The 17898-nt window shown below is 41.2% G+C and overlaps 1 protein-coding gene and 1 long non-coding RNA gene across 4 annotated transcripts in view; one reads left to right on the plus strand and one right to left on the minus strand.

Annotated features, from left to right (window-relative positions):
• The window catches only part of LOC137195972 (glutamate receptor 1-like), a 102889-nt gene that overhangs the window by 46856 nt on the left and 38135 nt on the right, over positions 1–17898 (plus strand). For all 3 annotated transcript variants that reach the window (XR_010931188.1, XM_067608708.1, XM_067608707.1), the window contains exons 4-6: positions 12680–12864; positions 17175–17228; positions 17365–17523. Coding sequence is in view for 2 of the 3 variants with exons in the window: in XM_067608708.1 (XP_067464809.1) it covers positions 12680–12864; positions 17175–17228; positions 17365–17523 (398 nt within the window). In the remaining variant the exon portion in view is untranslated. The remainder of the gene's footprint in view (positions 1–12679; positions 12865–17174; positions 17229–17364; positions 17524–17898) is intronic.
• Positions 7365–7975, minus strand: LOC137195978 (uncharacterized). Its single transcript, XR_010931189.1, has 2 exons — positions 7871–7975; positions 7365–7760 (listed from the first exon to the last, which is right to left on the minus strand). It is a non-coding gene; the product is annotated as an uncharacterized lncRNA (long non-coding RNA).

The following is a 17898-nucleotide window of genomic DNA, read 5'->3' on the forward strand; positions in this document are numbered from 1 at the left end:
TTATTAGCAATATGTACTTTCCAAAGTAAAAGCACTCATTATGCAAATTGTTAAATTATTATAATACATTATGTTGTTTGTCTTTAACACTAAGAAATACATCTAAGGGCATTTTAATGTTGTAGTTCACCAATGTGGAGCCAATTTTAGATACTTTTGGTAGATTAATAGTAATAGTACTACTTTATATTATATAAATGTATCATATGTTTTATAATAATAATAATAATAATAATAATAATAATAATAATAATAATTACACTTTATTTACATAGCACCTTACATACACTAATGCAGTTTAAAGGGCATAATAAATAAAAAAATAAAAAAGAAGATTTAGAAAAGTAAATGTAGTGGACAAAGTACAAAGTAGCATAAAATGGAAATACTCAAGTAAAGTACAAGTAACTCAAATTTGTACTTAAGTACAGTACTTGAGTAAATGTACTTAGTTACTTTCCACCACTGCTTTCCTGATGAGATGATGTTAGCTCGTCACATGTCCATAAACAGCCGTCCGTTCCATAGCCTTGGTTGCTAAGGTGGTTGCTAAGGTGGTTGCTAAGGTGTTTCCATGTGTTGTTCACTCTCATATTTCAGATGTGATTCAGCTCCAACATGTATGGATGGATTTGAGAAGTTGACATTTAGAGTAAAGAAGGAGAAAAAGAAGTGAAATCCTGCTACTATAGTTTGTTTACGTAGCCTGGAGGAGCCGGAGGAAGCTTCCTGAAGCTGACCAATCAGAACAGAGTGGGCTCATAAGGAGGCGGGGCCTTAAAGAGACAGGAGCTAAAACGGCCAGTTTCAGAGGCTGAACTGAGGGGCTGCATAAAGGACCAGTGGAAGATAAATAAGGAGTTTTTAACTGTAAATCATGCAAAGATATTCCAGTAGAGCCCCAGAATATAAATATAGAGCTGGAAATGTGCAGAATATGTGTCCTTATAGAGTTTAGATGGGATTTAATTCCAGCTAAATTAGTGTGCTATATTAGCATTAATCCTCTCAGATAAATGCTAACATGCTAATGTAAAATGTTAGCATTCAGCTAAAAGCACAGCTTAGACTGATCAAAGAGTTCAGTCTGAGAACTGGGCCTGAAATGTACAGAGGAAGAAACCTATTGATTCAAGTAACGACTAGTAGAGCTGTCTCTCCATCAAACTGTTTGGTTTGTTTGTTGTCTTCCTTTTTTACTTTCTGTTTCTTTCTTGTCTTTCTTTTGTTCTTGTCTTTCTCTTACTTTCTTCTGTTTGTTTGTTTGTTTCTTTCTCTCTTTCTGTCTCATTGACATAAAAATCAAGGGAGATCTGGTGAGGAAGGATCTTTTTCTTCCTCTTAATGAGTGAATATAGTCCAATATGTGTCTGCATACACGGATGTGTTTATATGTTTGTCATACAATTTGAGCTTCATGTGGAGAGCATGTGAAGACAAAATGTTCAAATGATGAAATGTATGTCACCCACACGCTCACAGCCACACGGATGCAGAAGATATAATTTGAGCTCTTCTTTCACTCCTCTTTCTCATTTTTGTGCTCGTCCTCCTCCTCTGTTCCTCTTTAGTGTCCAGAGGACTGAGAAAGCTTTTACATGTTTCTCTGTCCTCTGCTGCAGTCTTTTAGTTTCTGCTTTTTCATGTCGTCTTGCCTGCCATCAAGGTGCCTTTGAGCAAGGCGTTTAATCTCCGGTGGTCAATGTGACTGAACCAGACAGTCCACTGTTCAGTCAACCTTCTATTAATAAAACAAACATTTGACCGGAGGACAGACGGATGGACGGAGAGGCAGACAGACAGACAGACAACAGCTGCTAAAAAAAATGAACCAGAGAGAGAGAAAAAATAAACTCGCATGAACAGAGAATGTGTGTAATTGAACATGAAACTGATTTTGTGTGTGTGGTTGACATAACTGCTGCCGCATCACTACACTAATGTCTTGCTAACACACCGTTAGACACGCAACACACACCCACACACACGCACACGCATGCACACACACACACACACAATGATATTCGCACATTCACGCACCAGCGCACACATTACAAGCATTGTTAAGAGACAGAGAGGAAAGACAGATTGTCTTTCTTCTTCCTTTTATCTCAAGTTGAGCAAGCAAAAAGAGAGAGGTGTTGCTCTTCATGCTTTTATATATAAAACTGTGTTGGATGTTTGTATGTTTGTCTTGAGGACTTTATGTTTTTGGCAGTTTTTATGACCTGGTCCTGAGAGGTGTAGATTACAAATGAACTTGGCTCAAAGCAAAGCATCTCTGATGTCCACAAATGTCCACAGGATCCGTCTGCATCGTGTTCTGGTTGTGCTCTGGTTGCTTCAGTCTCGGTTCAGTATTTGTTTTTCAGTAGCCACATTTTTAATATTGTTTTAAGTTGTTTTGCAGTCATTTTTGTGTGTTGCACAAGCATAAACACACACTTGATTGAATGAATGTTGTACAGGCCTATAGAGTACGTCTACGTCCACATTCAAGCTGGTAAACACCAATTTATCTCTTTGTTTCAGCCCTCCAGCTTCACTAGACTGGTGTTTCTGCAAAACCATGATAGACCTGTGCAGTGAGGGTCAGGAGCTTTGTTTTTTTTTGATTTTGTCGCCTCTTGTGATAAATCCTTTTAAATAAAATTGCAAAGTGTAATCAGCTGCTGGTTCCAAAAGTGTTTTTCCTCATTCTGTATTCCCATTTCAATCTTTTCTTTAGAAGTACTGAATATCCTCAATGTTACTGAACATAGAAACACTCTCTTACATAATATAATGATCCTACAGTTTATATTATTACACCTAGTTGTAAATATCTCAACTTCATTCCTGAGAAATCATGTTATGTCCATTATTTCTAAAAGTTGTGAACAAAACGTGGCGCCATAGTTGCTGAATTCACTCAAAACAGAACTGATTCACTCTGCAGATTGTAAAATCAATTTTCTCAACACTGTAATTGACACACATGACCAAATGTTAAGCCCTGTGATTGGATGTTTTTTTGCTGAAATGCATCTTGGGAGTCGTAGTTAACTTCTACACAGTCTTGTACTTTCGACCTTTTTACTAAAGAACCAGATTTTCTAACACAGTTGTTCATCTTTTGTACTGATGATTCAACCAGAAGAGTTTCATGATGATCCAAGCTGTAGAAGTGCTCAAACTGTGAGTCACAAACATTGTCTATGCGAAAAATGGATGTGTGTGGTGGATGGGGAACAAAAACCACAGTACTTGTTTACAAAAATGTATTTAAAAATGTATTTTAAGTTAATATAAGTCTTTTTAGTATAAGGTTCCCTCCTTGTGTTTCCTGGTTGAGAACAGTGACAAAAAGAGGGAATTTGGCACTAAAAACACTGTAACTTTGTAAAAGATCCACTTGATTTGTCTCACTCACATTAGCTTCAGATAAACCTTTGAATGAGATGCGATCAAATCACTATGTCACATTCGGACAACAGAGCAGAAAAAATATGCAAGTGAGAAAAAACTAAACCACGAATAAAGCTGCATTAAAACAGCTGGCGGACATTGTCTGTAAATAGGAATAAAAGTGACCCAAAACAATCAGCTACATCAATGAGATGATGGTATTTGATGCAGCTGAAATAGTCCAGAGCAGAAAAAAAACTGTGTTAAATCAAATAAAAGTTTTCATGTTTCGTCAAAAGCTTTCCTGCAAAAAAATGTGTCGTCAACTGTAAAATCTGCCAGTAACCTTGATGTAACTCCAGTTCTGTGAGTTCTGCTGGATGCCCAGACCTGCTATTATTATTATTATTATTATTAGTCATATTTCTATTATTATTATTGTTGTTATTACACTTCTCTGTGTCTGTCCTCCTCCCTCCTTCTTTCTCTCTCAACCCAACCAGTCAAGGCAGATGGCCGCCTACATAGAACTCGGTTCTGCTTGAGCTTCCTTCCCATTAAAGGGGAGTTTTTCCTCGCTCACGGGGGACTGTTGTGTCTCCGTAAAATAAAGAGTCCAGTCTAGACCTGCTCTATATTAACTATAACTCCTATTGTGATTTGCTGCTATATAAATAACATTGACTTGAATCGAATACAGGATCCCTCACAGTAACCTTTGTGTCCCGTCGTATGAAGAGCCTGGTCAAACAGAATAAAAGCGTATTCTGATATAATGGCCCCGTGTCGGCCCTCTGTCGGCCCTCCTGTGGCCCCGGTATCAGACAGACAGAATGTTTTAATGAGCATCTGAGGACAGATGGAGGCTGATGCTGTAATTCTCTGTAAGAGCTCTGCTGGCAAAAAAAAACAAAACACTGGGAGTGATGGAAACATACTGGTTCACTGCTGAGGAGTCTCCTCTTCCTCCTTCTTTGGTTGGTTTCTTTTTTCTCCTCTTCTGTCTTCATCTCCTCTTTCCTTCCCTTTCCTCTTCTCTCCTTGCTTCTTGTCCTTATCTCCTCTTTCCCCTCGTTTTCATTTCCTCTCCTCTCCAGTTGTCTCCTTTCTTTCCCTTTTCCCTCCTTCCCTTTCCTTTCCTCTCCTACACTCATCACCTCCTCTTTCAACACTCCTGACGTTTCCTGACATCCTCTTTCATTTCCCTTTCTTCTCTCCTTTCCTCTTTTGTACTCATCCTCCCCTTCCGTGTTCCCTTTCTTCTCCTCCTCTTTCTGTCGTCAGCTCCTTTTCTTTCCCTTTGTCTCTTAAAGTATCCTCTCCCTTTCTTTCTTTCTTTCTTTTCCTTCTTTTGTCCTCTTTTCCTCTTTCATTTCCTCTATTATCCTTTCTTTCTTGTCCCCTCCTTTTTTCTCATGTCTTCCCCTCTCCTCTCCCCCCCATCTCCACTTTCCTTTTTTCCCTCCTCTCACCCTATTTCTTCTCTCCTTCCTTCATCTGTCCCTTGTCTCTTCTTTCTTTCCTCTCCTTTTGACTCCTCTAGTCTCCTTTCTTTTCCTTCTTTCCTTTCCTTTCGTCTTCTCAAGTCTCGACATCTTTTTTTAAAATTTCCTTTCCTTTCTCCTCTTTCCTTTTTTCCTTCTTTTCTATTCTTTCCCTTCCTTTCCTCCCCTCTCCTGTCTTCTCCCTCTTCTCCTTTCATCACCTCCTCCACCCTTTCCTTTCCTTTTGTCTCACCTCTTCTCCTCCCTATGTCAACACTCACTCTTTCATTTACTCTCATCCTCTTTCTTTTCCCTCCTTCCCTCTTCTGTCCTCATCTCCTCATTCCTTTAATCCTCTCATTTTGTCCTCTAGCCTCTTCTCCTTTACTTTCCTCTCATTTCCTCTCCTCTCTCATTCCCGCTGCATTAATAGTAAATGACATGCATGCAGGATGTTTATGGAAATTAGATGCAGAACGGAGAGCAGATTAGTGTCTATATTTATAAAACTTCTCTCTCTCTTCCAATCTGTCTATGTCTCTCTCTCTTGCTCACTCTTTCTCTATTTTTATCTTTCATCTCTCAATATTATCCCCTCTCTCTCTCTCTCTCTTTGTATCAGTGACTGACAGTGTCTTTGTCAGTGTGGGTGTATCTCTAATTGAAGGTTACACATTATCATTAACACACTTAACTTTTTTTTATCTCATGCAGAGTGTGTGTTACTGTGGAGAGATGAGACTCAGCCTTTGCAGCAGCTGTAAACACTCGCTAATGAGCAGTTACCTATCAGGGGTTATCACATAATCTCTATCTGTAGCAGCAATTATGAGCAAAGTGTCCCCTTTTTTTCCCCGCACTGCCGCAGGTGTAAGAGCAGAGCATGAGGTCTAGCTCTGATGTTTAACACAAAACCAAAAATGTCAACCTCATGATGGTGCTGGAGCAGCTGTTTTCAAACTCTGACACTGTGGCTTCTCTCCTTCCCCCCAGACAAAAATAGCAAATTGGCACTATTACAAGTATGCCGAATAAGTTATTATCAGTTCCTGTTTGCAGTGTAGCCACGGATGTACAGACGAGTATCACTGGATTACTTTGATACCAAAGAAAACTTGATGATTCTCAGGCAAGTTCTGCAGTTATAAGGAGCGTCTTTTTTCTAAGCGGATTTATAGACGTTTATTCTTGATGAACACCAGACATAATAATAGCATAAGCCACACTGAATCTAAAAATACGTCTATCATTATTGTGTTTAGGTCTGACTGAGGTATGGGCCCCGAGAAATAGCATGGATTTTGATGCAAATTGTGGCAATCTGGGGTTTAAATTACCTTAACTGCCTCCATGAGCTGCTGCAGCTCAAACTGCCGTGTTGAAAAGGATCACAAAAATCAAGAGGCTTCACCCTTTGAGGTCCATGAACGTCATAGCAAACCATCAAATAGTTGTTGAAATATTTCAGTCTGGACCAAAGTGATTCACCGACTGACTGACATCCATAGAGCGGGCACATGGCCGTGGATGGGTCTAGGTGGGCCTGCGCCACCCACTTGGCAGAAGGCTTCCTTCTCTGCTTGATCATCCAATGCATAGCAGTCAGTGAATACTGTTTCAATTAATACGTGACCAATAAAAATAAAACAGTTTCTTACCATATGACGATGATGATAGGTCAGATTTTTTTAAGTGGAGTGCAAGATTGCAAGCAGCCCCTCCTCTTTCACTCAGTGTACAGTCTGTGAATTGCACGGATGAACAGAAGTCTACTGTCCCCTAGCTAGCTGCTTTTTACGTAGGTTAAGACAAAAGCCATGGCGAAACAAAGCAGTCACAAAAAGACGTCGTGAGGAGCGGAATGAAGAGAATTGAGCTCAAGTTCAATCTCATTCTCAACCGAGATGCCTCCTCCCGCACCAGTTTCTCCTAAGCAAGTGCTGAGTAGTAACAACACGCAGGCCTACGTGGCTGCTAATTCAGCCTTTTTACCCGTCAGCAGCGGCAACAAACCGTACTGTTGAAAGACTCTTTTCAACTGTCAAATAAAAACTGGCATCAGGGCATCAGTGATGACATACAGACTGAACTCTTTGTCCCTGTTCTCCTTTGAAAGAGAAATGACTGAATCATTGGACTGTAATTAAATAGTTTCCATGCTGAACACCAATAAGCCCCGTCGTCTCCTGCTGTAATCATCAAAAGTATGCTGTTGCATCTGTCAGCTGTGTGTGTATGTGTCCACCATGCCAGGCTATGCAACGCTGTTAATGTCTGTCTTGGTGCCTGTAACGTTACCTCTGATGATGTATAAGGGTTGTGTGATTAAACTGTGGTGCATTCAGGCAAGTTTCAGAACCTATTAAGTATGATTGGTCTTGGACAGTCTTGGGCCCACCTGATTTCCTCTGTGCCACACTGTGATTTATGCCAGTACTACTGCCACAGAGCCACACTAGCATAGCTAAAAAATATGTACCATATCGGCCTGAATATAAGACAATATTTTATTCTAGATATTAAACACTTATGTGTTCACAACATCAGTGTTAAGAGGGATGGAGCAGGTGAACTCAAGTGCAGACACTCATGGCGAGGAGACAGGGATATGATAGAAAGTACTTATTCTGTCCTGGGGAAGCTTAAGCTGGGAAACTGGGGCTGGAGCTTGGGCAGGTAGCTGGGAACCCAGGGGCTGAGGCTTGGGCTGGAAGCTGGGAACCCAGGAGCTGAGGCTTGGACTGGAAGCTGGGAACCAGGGGCTGAGGCTTGGACTGGAAGCTGGGAAACTGGGAACCTGGGGCTAATTGGGCTGGAAGCTGGGAAGAGTGGGGATCCAGGGCAGGGAGGCAGGGTTGACGACATGAGATGAGGGGCTGGAAACAGGGGCTGGAACCAGAGCAGATGAAACAGGAGACAGAGTTAGGGATAAAACAACCGACAACAGAAAACTGGTAAACTAGTAATGGATGAAAAAATGGCTCGAAGTGGTGACTGACTGGTAGAGAGGCTACGATCTAGCAGGGTGGTGATAGCGGAGCTGGGTATTTATAGGGAGCTTGATAACAGTGAAGAGGTGCAGCTGGTGTGGCTCTGCTCTGACTCCAGCACACCTGTCTCCACTCACATAATCACACACACACAGGGAGAGAGATGGAGAAAGCCACTTGGAGAGAGGCAACAGATTATGGAAACACTCTTGAAATGTGTTCCTATAGAGAGCGTTGCATTATTGGTTGTTTGTAGCCTTAATGTTGCTAGGCTAGCAGGTTTCTGTCAGTACAAGACGTGTTTGATTAGCTCAGTTTAACTGCATGAATGTCTGAAGGCTTGTGTAACATGTTTTCCTGCCATGGAGGAAATATATTTGTGATGAGCGAAAACAACGTCTTTAGCCTACTGCAGAAACACAGCTGACTGACTCACCTGTCAAACAGCAGAGCAAGAATTACTGCTGTCACAGAGGATGAGGAGCTCAAACAGACAGACAAAAATTTGATGCCTCCAAGCGCCTGACAGATTATCTTTCATAAAGTAACAGGAAACTAAACGTGATTCAAAACAAGGTTAACAAAACATTTAAATTTTTTGAATATTAATGTCATTATGGGAAGATTTTACTTCTACCTGATGTTGACCTGATTTTACTCCTGGAGAACACTGATTTCTTTGACATGTTAACAGGTAAAACCAGCTTTCTAATCATCTTTTCAACGTGAGCGTGTGCAGAACAAAGACTTCAGACGGAGGAAGTATCACGGTGACAGCAGCAGAGTGAAGTGATGGTGAAGCAGAGATCATTACATCTTGGAATATTTCCTTAAAATAATTAAACTGACACAAAGTCGCCTCTGGAGGATGAAAACATGGACTGTTTGTCACACAAAAATCAGGGAATCATCAGGACTTTCTTCTCCTTCGATTCATATTATCTCAGATAAACTTTCCCAACAAGACGAGTATCTTACAAAAGGGGGAGGGTGTCTCTCTGTATGCGGATCAATACGATACTTTGCAGTTTTGTACCAACAGGCAAGGCATGTAGACACATAGTGAGGACTGAATCATCTATCAAACAGTCAAGATTTACTGCTGTCACAGACGAGGAGCTCAGACAAAAAGAAAAATGATCACTGAGCAACAGGGTTAGAATAACAATTTAATTTTTTTTTATATTACTATTATTATGGAAAGATTTTTCTGTGATTTGTTTCAAGTTATCTACCATCCAATATTTTAATTTTGTTCTTTCCAGCTGAGTTTTCCTTCCGTTTCTATTGTCTGTTCTTTGTGGGATGACGCAGCTCATCAACTGTAATGTACTGTTTGTTCTACTGTAAATGCGTTACTCAAAGCACAGTTGCAGATGGTGTTTAGTAAAACTGGGTTCTCTAAGTCTGCGCAAAGGAAGACCACACACACACACACACACACACACACACGTTCAGAGTCGGATGATTGTCGACTGTGAGACACACTGAGGTAATAGCCCTGGAGGAGGTGTCGCTGTGTGTGCGTCAGACTGTATCTTTGAAGTTCCTTCTTCAGTGTGTCTCTCTCTACTCTTTGAAGTCTATCTGAATTTTGCTGACTTGTCTTTTCAACACGGTGTCCATCTGTGTGTGTGTGTGTGTGTGTGTGTGTGTGTGTGTGTGTGTGTGTACTGTAAAATGCTGATGTGATTACTCTCTGTTGACTCATAAGATTTTAAAACACAGCAAAAACTGCTAGTTAGGTTGTAGAAACACTAAAAGAGATTTAAAGATCCCCTCCAGACACGTATTAAGACATGTAAAAATACTCTGCTTGGAATAATAATGTGTGTCTGATGTGGTTTTTACACAAAAAAAGTATAATTACAATGTTAAAATCCTCAGAATGGCATCTACTCCTTCTCCCTTGTTAAAAAAAAAAATCCAGAATCTATGAATATGTAAATATATTTCATTTCTGAAGTTTTACTGCTGAAGTCTCCTACTTCACTGTTAAATCCATTTTCACTGTACAGTTTGTGCACTGGAGGCTTCAAGTTTCCACATCACACTTGTGTTAGTTGAATATTGGACCATCGTCCTCCAAACTAGTTGAGATGTCACAGATAATACTTAAAATCAGATTTTCACTGAGCACAGAGAAACTTTCCACTTTCAGCAGATGAATGTGAAAACAAACTCTGCACATACATCGTTCTGCACAATGAAGCTCAAACATCCAACTGTAAGAACAAGAAGAAAAACATAGTTTTGAGTGGAGGGGGACTTTAAAGATGCATTAATTTAACTTGACACACAAATCAGCTTATATTTTGTAAGCTAACATGTTAGCAAACAGCTGCCTATTTACTAAGGCTGAATAAAGCAGTTGGTTTTTCTGATTCTTTTTATCTAAATGATCCAACTTCACCCTAAAACTTTCTGAAGTTCTTTCGTTCTTTGAAGTATTTAGTTGAAAAATCTTTGTGTTTTTTGCATAAAACAGCTGCCTGCTGCTGTAAATGTTTCAATCCCTCTAGTGAGTCGACACTCTTGATGTTACCAGTGGGATTGGAGTGGTGAGAGGGAGTGTAGTTATGTCATCACGCACCCTCCTTCTTTGACGTTTCATTGATAAGTCCACGACATCTCCAGAGGGCTCAGCGGTGATACCTGGCGTCTCAGGTACACCCCCCTCACTTCCATACCCTCCTACCTTCATCTTGCAGCCCAGTTGTGGTACTTCTGGTCCTTTTCCTCTCATAAGCTTCCTCATCACCATCTTCCCATGGTACTATCAATTCCACAATGTATGCCAGCTTGGTTGTTGTGGACCACAGGACCATGTCTGGCTGGAGTGCTGTATCCACAATGTTTCCAATGGACTTTGGTGCTCTGGAGGTTGACCTACTGGTACAAATGGTGTGAAGTGGACATTTCTTGCTGATGTTTGTGGGAAAGCATTTGTGGTGGTTCACCTCTGTTCCAGGATTGATCCCAGCTGTCTGAGAACTTGGTTATGCCGCCAAGTGTAACGCCCTTGGGTGAGGCTCGTCCTGTTAAAATGTGCAGGTGCTTGACAAAGGGAGCAAGTAGGGTCTTCTCCCAACCACTGCTTCAGGTTCTGGGGTGTAGGTAGGAGGTCATAAGTGGCTGTGATGACAAAATTTAACCGAGATCCTTCCATCTCCCAGATGTCACGCCAGCTTTTCTCTGAGTTTCCTCTTTTCCAGGCTCTCCTAGTTAGTCCGTTGGCCCTGCTTGGCCATCGGCGTGTCACTCTGCCTCCTCCTGTCTTCTCTCCTCCTCCACCATGAGCCGTTTCATCTGCACTGATGTTGCCTTGTGCCTTTTTGGGACGAGCCCAAGACCGGCTCTCACATGTTGAACTTGGCTGACCACATCCCTGAAGTGAAGAGTAGACTTAGCGCTTTGGTACACTTCCTCCCTGTTGCCACACTGGGGGGTCGCTGTTTGAATAACAGTATCTTCAGATTCAGTGAGGGTCATGACCAACCCTGCTTTGCTGCATTTGAATTCTTCAGAAATATAATAAAATAATAATAAATAAATTTTGATAAAATGGAGCTTTAAAGTCTTTGAACTGATTATAAAAACACATGAAGATGGATTATTTTTCTCTGTGTCTTTGTTTGGAGTCGTAGAGTGTGCCTACCTGCATCAGGTCTTCCAGGTTTGATCTTGAGGCCGAGTTGGTGTATCCAGTTTCTGCTGACTGTCTGCCTGTGTGAGGTCAGGTTTCTCTGCTTAAATAATGGATTACAGCCCAGGAAAGGAGATCAAGTGAAAAACAAGATGAGAGACGATTACTTTGAAAAGATATTCAGAAAAATTTCATCTCAGATAACTCATGATATCACCAATATTTGTTTATTTCTTGTTTAAATCAGCCCACTTAAACAAAAATAAAACCATCACAGGTCTGTAGCGTCTCAGTGTGAAGCAGCTTTTTTGAAGTTTCACCCAGGCCAAGTCCAGCCCGAGGCAGACAGCAGACATCACAAGAGTTTGATTCCTTGGAAAAAAAACAAAAAACCCCCCCGACATTCAGTTCAAGAAGCCAAATCCACTCCTCAGTATCCAACATGATGTTTTCTTGGACTCTGAGAGCTATAATGGCTTTTACTATTTTCTGACATTTTAAGAACTTAACGATGAAATCAGAAAACTCAAGAATCAATAGGATAGTCATAAATTGCAGCTCTACTTTGTGCTAACAAAGTTAACATTGTGATGTCTGTTTTGGACACACAGATGTAATTAATGTTCATCTTAAGACATCTAACAACAGGGTTTCCCAAAATGTTGGACTGTTCCTTTATTTTTTTTTTTAAATTACAAGTGCAAATTGTCTTAAAGGTGCTGTGAAATTGGAGGTTTCATCCAGGACATTATAATGAAATCAATGTCATATTTTTCTTATTACTAAATTATTCCTTTTTAACAAGAAACGTATCACTTTGTCTTGTAATATCACAAAATCTAGTTATTACACAAGATCAATTACAGTATCATAAGTGTTAAATAGCACAGTACGATGGCCCTCTATATTTAGTTGTGTTTTCTGTATTTGCAGTGCATTTCTGTGTATAGTTGTGTTTTCCTGAGCTCTCAGGACCATTGTAACATGAGGACCTTTCTAATTAAAACAAGACAAATCAATTCATTAAAAAAAAAAAAACACAAATACACTTCCAACACTGATGCAAGAGTTACAGATTCTCCATTAATGGTGTCATCTTGTTCCTCCTCTCTTGAACACATTCACATAAAGGTGAACGATAGAAACTGAATTGATTTATTTTGCCCTGTCAGGTCTGTCGGTGCTGCAGAGGATCTTGGACACGGCAGCAGAGCGGAGTTGGCAGGTCACCTCCGTTAACTTGGACACTCTGACGGAAATCGCCTTCATCAAGCTGCTGGCCGACCTCGACTTTAAGAAGGACTATCAGATCATCATCGACTGCGAGCTGGAACGACTCAACTCCATCCTCAACCTGGTAAAACCCTCACTCATCCCCATGTCAATAAAACACGGAAACATTAGAAACATCACGAGACATTCAGCGGGCTCAGAGGATATTTTAGTTGATATTATTTCTGTTTTGTAATATAAATCTTTTTACTGTCATGCAAAAGTGCTGTATAAATAAATATTTACTAAGTCTCAGCTCACAGGATGTGATGCTGAATAGTTTTGCTCTTCTGTTTTCATTTTAACAGAACACTTTGATTTCAGCTTCACTGATAATTGATTGGCAGGAGAGAGAACAGAGAGAAGATATTTTTGCAGTGAAAAGGATATTTTGGAACATGATTGAATAAATTTGTGAGAAGCAGAGGGAGAAAGAGCGGCCGGCAGCAGAGAGCAGAGGAGGAATAGATAACAATAATAATAATAATAATACATTTAATTTGTACTGCACTCATAGTGAAACTCAAAGTGCTACAGTATTAATAACATAGAACACACAACATAAAGAAAATAGTAATAAGAGTTAAAATGAAAAAGCCTTCCTGAATGGAAAGGTCTTTAGGCCTTTTTTAAAAGAGACTAGGTTCTCTGCTGCCTTCGGATAGTTAGGAAGGCTTCACAAGTGTGGGGCAGCAGAGCAGAAGGCTTCATCCCCCATGGTGCGGAGCTTAGTACTGGGGACCCAGAAGAGCAAGCTGCTGGCAGATCTGAGGGTGCGGGCAGGGAGGTGCATGTCCATTGACAGATTTGTATGCGAGTAGCAGGACTTTGTAGTCAGTGCTGAAAGAGACAGGGAGCCAGTGCAATGAAAACAGAACTGGTGTTATATGTTTGTGTTTTCACAGTCTCAGCAAGATCCTGGCAGCGCTGTTGTGAATGTACCGGAGCTTCTGGATGCTCCTGCCGGGGATCCCAGCGCATTGCATAGTCCAGTCTTGAGGAGATAAAGGCATGGACGAGTTTCTCTGCATCTGACAGGGTTAGAGAGGTGCGGAGTTTAGAGATTTTTTTGAGATGGTAGAAAGAGTTTTTGCATAGATGTCTTATTTGGTCATCAAAGGTCAGATGAGGGTCAAACCTAACACCCAGATTAGTGAATGAGGAGGAAAGGCGGATGTCCTGGCCGTCAAAGGTCAGATGAGGTATGGTGGATGACTGAATCTAGTGTGAAGTGCCAATAAGGAGAGTTTCAGTTTTGCTGGTTGTGCTCATCCAGTCCTTTATCTCTTTGAGACAGGTGCTGAGGCGTGACAGGGCAGTTTTGATGTACAGCTGGGTATCATCAGTATAACAATGAAAAGACACCACATGTCTGCTGATGACACATCCAAGGGGGAGCATGTAGATGGTAAACATGATGGAGTCAAGAACCAATCCTTGTGGAACACCATCGGTGATAGGGAACGATCTAGACCTGCATCCTCCCAGTGAGACATACTCAGTCCTACCTGAAACCTCTAAAGTGCAGAGTCTGACAGTCCAGTGGTGGTGTGGAGGCGCTCTGATGTATTTTTTAGGAAGCCAAAAGCTGCTCAGTGTGAACTCTGGCCAGAAACCAGCTGTCATTTGGGAAACTTCTCTTCCTGCTGAAATCCAGCTGGCTGCCAGAGACTGAAGGATCAGGTGCAGTTTTGGATCTGTGAAATGAAGCTTTTGGCTTCAGCTGAATTATTCTCATTTTAGTTTCATGTAGCCCGGCTGAGATCATCAGGCCCGCTCTAGTTTGACTTCATCTGGTTCATTTAGTTCGGTTGGATGTGAGTGAAATATCAGGTGGAGTTTCAGAGTTGCTGGGTGATGATGCTGAGTTGATCTGACAGGTTGATTATTCAAGCTAACGGCTAACACGCTAGCCAGCTGGGCTTCCTCACTGTCAATAACAAGCATGTTAGTTAACTGGACAATAAGTTCACACAGTTTATTCAAAGTCATATTTGGACCATTGACTTCTGTCTCATTACTGTGTGCAAACTCAGGCAGAGGAGCTTAAACAAAACTGGATGCTGCAACACAGCTAATAAGCTACGATAGCTTTCTCTAATTTGGACTCTCAGGCTATCCGTTCCCTCAAAGGTCACCTCTGTCACAAAGGTTTTGTATTGATCAACAGTGAGTATTCACCAAAGTTGAATTTGACATGAAACATTTACTTCCCAAAAGTTTAAATGCTGGTGTAACCGGACATTATGGAAGAGGACTGTGATAGAGAATTGAGGAAAGTACACTTCAATTCAATATAGTTCAAAATAATTTTACAATCAATCAATCATGTGATAATGAATCTAGCTGCTAAAGTTGAAGATTGATTGATGGGTGGATGTCATGATATTATTGGTTGAAATGGGTTGGTTCAAGCCTACTTAAGCACATGTCATGTTTTGTTTTACAGGAAGAAAACATGATTGGATTTTATTATAAAAATACAAAAAAATTGATTTTTTTTTGTATTTTTTGGCATATCTTGTTAAATAGATGCACAATATGACAGTGGATGTGATCTTAAAAGGTTGACTTTATGATTTTAATGATTATTTTTAGGCCTGCGGCGGCTTATTTTCATTATTGATTAATCGCTTGTTACATAAAACATCAGAAGGCAATGTAAAATCACAATGTAATGTCTTCAGATGTCCTGTCTTATCTGAACAACAGTCCAAAACCTCAAAAGATTTAATTTGCTATAACATAAGACCAAGAAAAGAAGTGACTTCTCATATTTGGAAACCTGGAGCGAGACAGTGTTTGGTATTTTTGCCTGAACAGTAATTATCGAAATAGTTGCAGATTATTTTTCTTTTATTTAATCATTACAGCTCCAACTATTATTAAGGCAGGTATGAGGTTGACCCATGACTATATATCTGACCTCTAACCCCTTACGAGTCTGAGTGCAGCTTGAGAGCCTCCAGTAGTGGTCTGTTAGTTCCTAGGTTGATGCTGAGCCCCTCAACTCTGGAACTGGAAGTCTGGAAATGCGGCACTGTCGAGGCCGGCTGTTGTAAAGGAGAGCAGCTCTGCAACACCTGCAGGCTGAGGTGACAAAACACAGGAGATCTGCTTTATTTTAGTCTTTATGATCCTTTAAAATATTCCTGATCATTAGGATCAGCTCAGGACACACAGCCAGAGGAGAGACATGTAATGATACTGTTAAAATGTATTGATCACACAAAATGAAAAAGAAGCTGATATTTAGGGCCGCCCTCTAAAAGTCGTTGAGTCGATGCATCAGTCGAGAAACCCCCGAGTCGATTTGCATTTTGTCAGTCGAATTGCTGCCTTTTTTATAGCCATGTCATTATACACAGAGTAATGCAGGGTGACAGCATGACAGGCTGTAAACTTTTACAGATTCTTAACTCTAAATGACCTAAATACATGACTGTGATGGAAACAAAGAGGGATGATACAACGTGATGCAGAGCGACTGTTTCCTGCTCCGAGCTCTCAACTCCGGTGTTAAATGCAGCAAAGTCGCCTAAACTCCTGTTTAAACAAACATGTACCAGTTTCTCTACCGTCCAGTGTGATCGACTCTTCAGCTGACAGCGCTGTCAGCAGCCAATGGGTAGAGAGGCTCATGCTGTGCTTGGATATTATAACTGAACTAACACCAGGACGCACACTTTTTATTTCTCTGACTGTGTGGAGATCTGATGTTTTCACATCACAGATGATGAACAACAGCATTAAAACAGTCTTACAGGTAAAACATGAGTCTTGTGTAGCTGTTTAACAAGAAAGAGAGAAGGAAGTGAGGAGGAGGGAGAGGTAAAGGAGGAGTAGTCCTTTTCAAACAGTTTTCTCCTCCTACAGCGAGTAGTGTTCAACGCTGCAAAGCAGCTGTGTTAGTGAATGTTTATCAACTGATGCTCATTAGAAGCCGGACCTGAGAGGAAGACTGGAGCCAACACCTGCCTCCTCTACCTCCTCCTCTCTACAACTGTTTCTCTTTCCACCCCCTTCTCTGCCTCCTCTTCCTCCTGTTTCGGGCCTCTCTGTCTTTTCTCTCCATCTTCCTTCCTCTTCGTTCTCTTCTCTTTACCTCCTCCTCCTCCTTCTCTTCCTCTCTTCCGTTCCTATCAGTTTGTCGGTTGACTCTCATCAATCTGAGAGCGCTTCCTCTCTTTCCGATGGTGAAGATGGGCAATTAATCCCTCAAAGAGGAAGAAAGTCTTCCAATTAGCAGCTGTTTAGCTGTTTGAGAGAAAACACACACACACACACACACACACGTACAGATGAATGTGATGAATGTGTAATGAAGCCTTTTTATCATCATTAGAAACCATCAGAAAAATCAGCACATCATTATTCTGACTTTCTCTCGTCCAGATCGCCGCTCAGAGGAGAAACCTGAAGAACTACCATTACATCGTGGCCAACCTGGTGAGTCTGGCTATTTACTGGGAGGAAGTGGTGAAACGTGAATACAGTGTGTGTGTGCATGAGTGAATGCAGGTATTTAATCTATGTGTGTGTGTGTGTGTGTGTGTGTGTGTGTGTGTGTGTGTGTGTGTGTCAGGGCTTCATGGACCTGAACGTCACAGAGTTTCAGAAGCTGGGGCCGAACGTGACGGGCTTCCAGCTGGTGAACCGGTCCGATCCAGCTGTGGAGAAGATCAACCAGGAATGGCTCGACTTCGACAGCAAAGACCTCAAACTGGCTCGCAGGAGGCTCCGGGTACACACACACACACACACACACACACACACACACACACACACACACACACACACACTGATCTCAAATGGCTGAAAGTTGAAGATAGGTTAAGATGTCGGCTATAAAACTGCAATGATTAGTTTATTATTTTTGTTATGGAAAACTCTAACTTTAGGGGTTACACTGGGTCAATTATGGGCCTCAAGCTCACAGTAGAGACAGCAGTAAATCTTACAGAGGGAGACTGACTCCTCTCCTTGAGACTCAGAGCAGCTATCTGTGATGTTTGGGGAAGCGGGAGCCACTCTGATAAAGAGTGAGCCGGCATTGTCACGGTAAGGTGTCAAGGTCAGGGAGATTGCCCCGAGACTCCCCAGACACCACAAATAGGTG

This window comes from Thunnus thynnus, chromosome 13 (genome assembly GCF_963924715.1).
Source record: "Thunnus thynnus chromosome 13, fThuThy2.1, whole genome shotgun sequence".
Taxonomy (NCBI): Eukaryota; Metazoa; Chordata; class Actinopteri; order Scombriformes; family Scombridae; genus Thunnus; species Thunnus thynnus.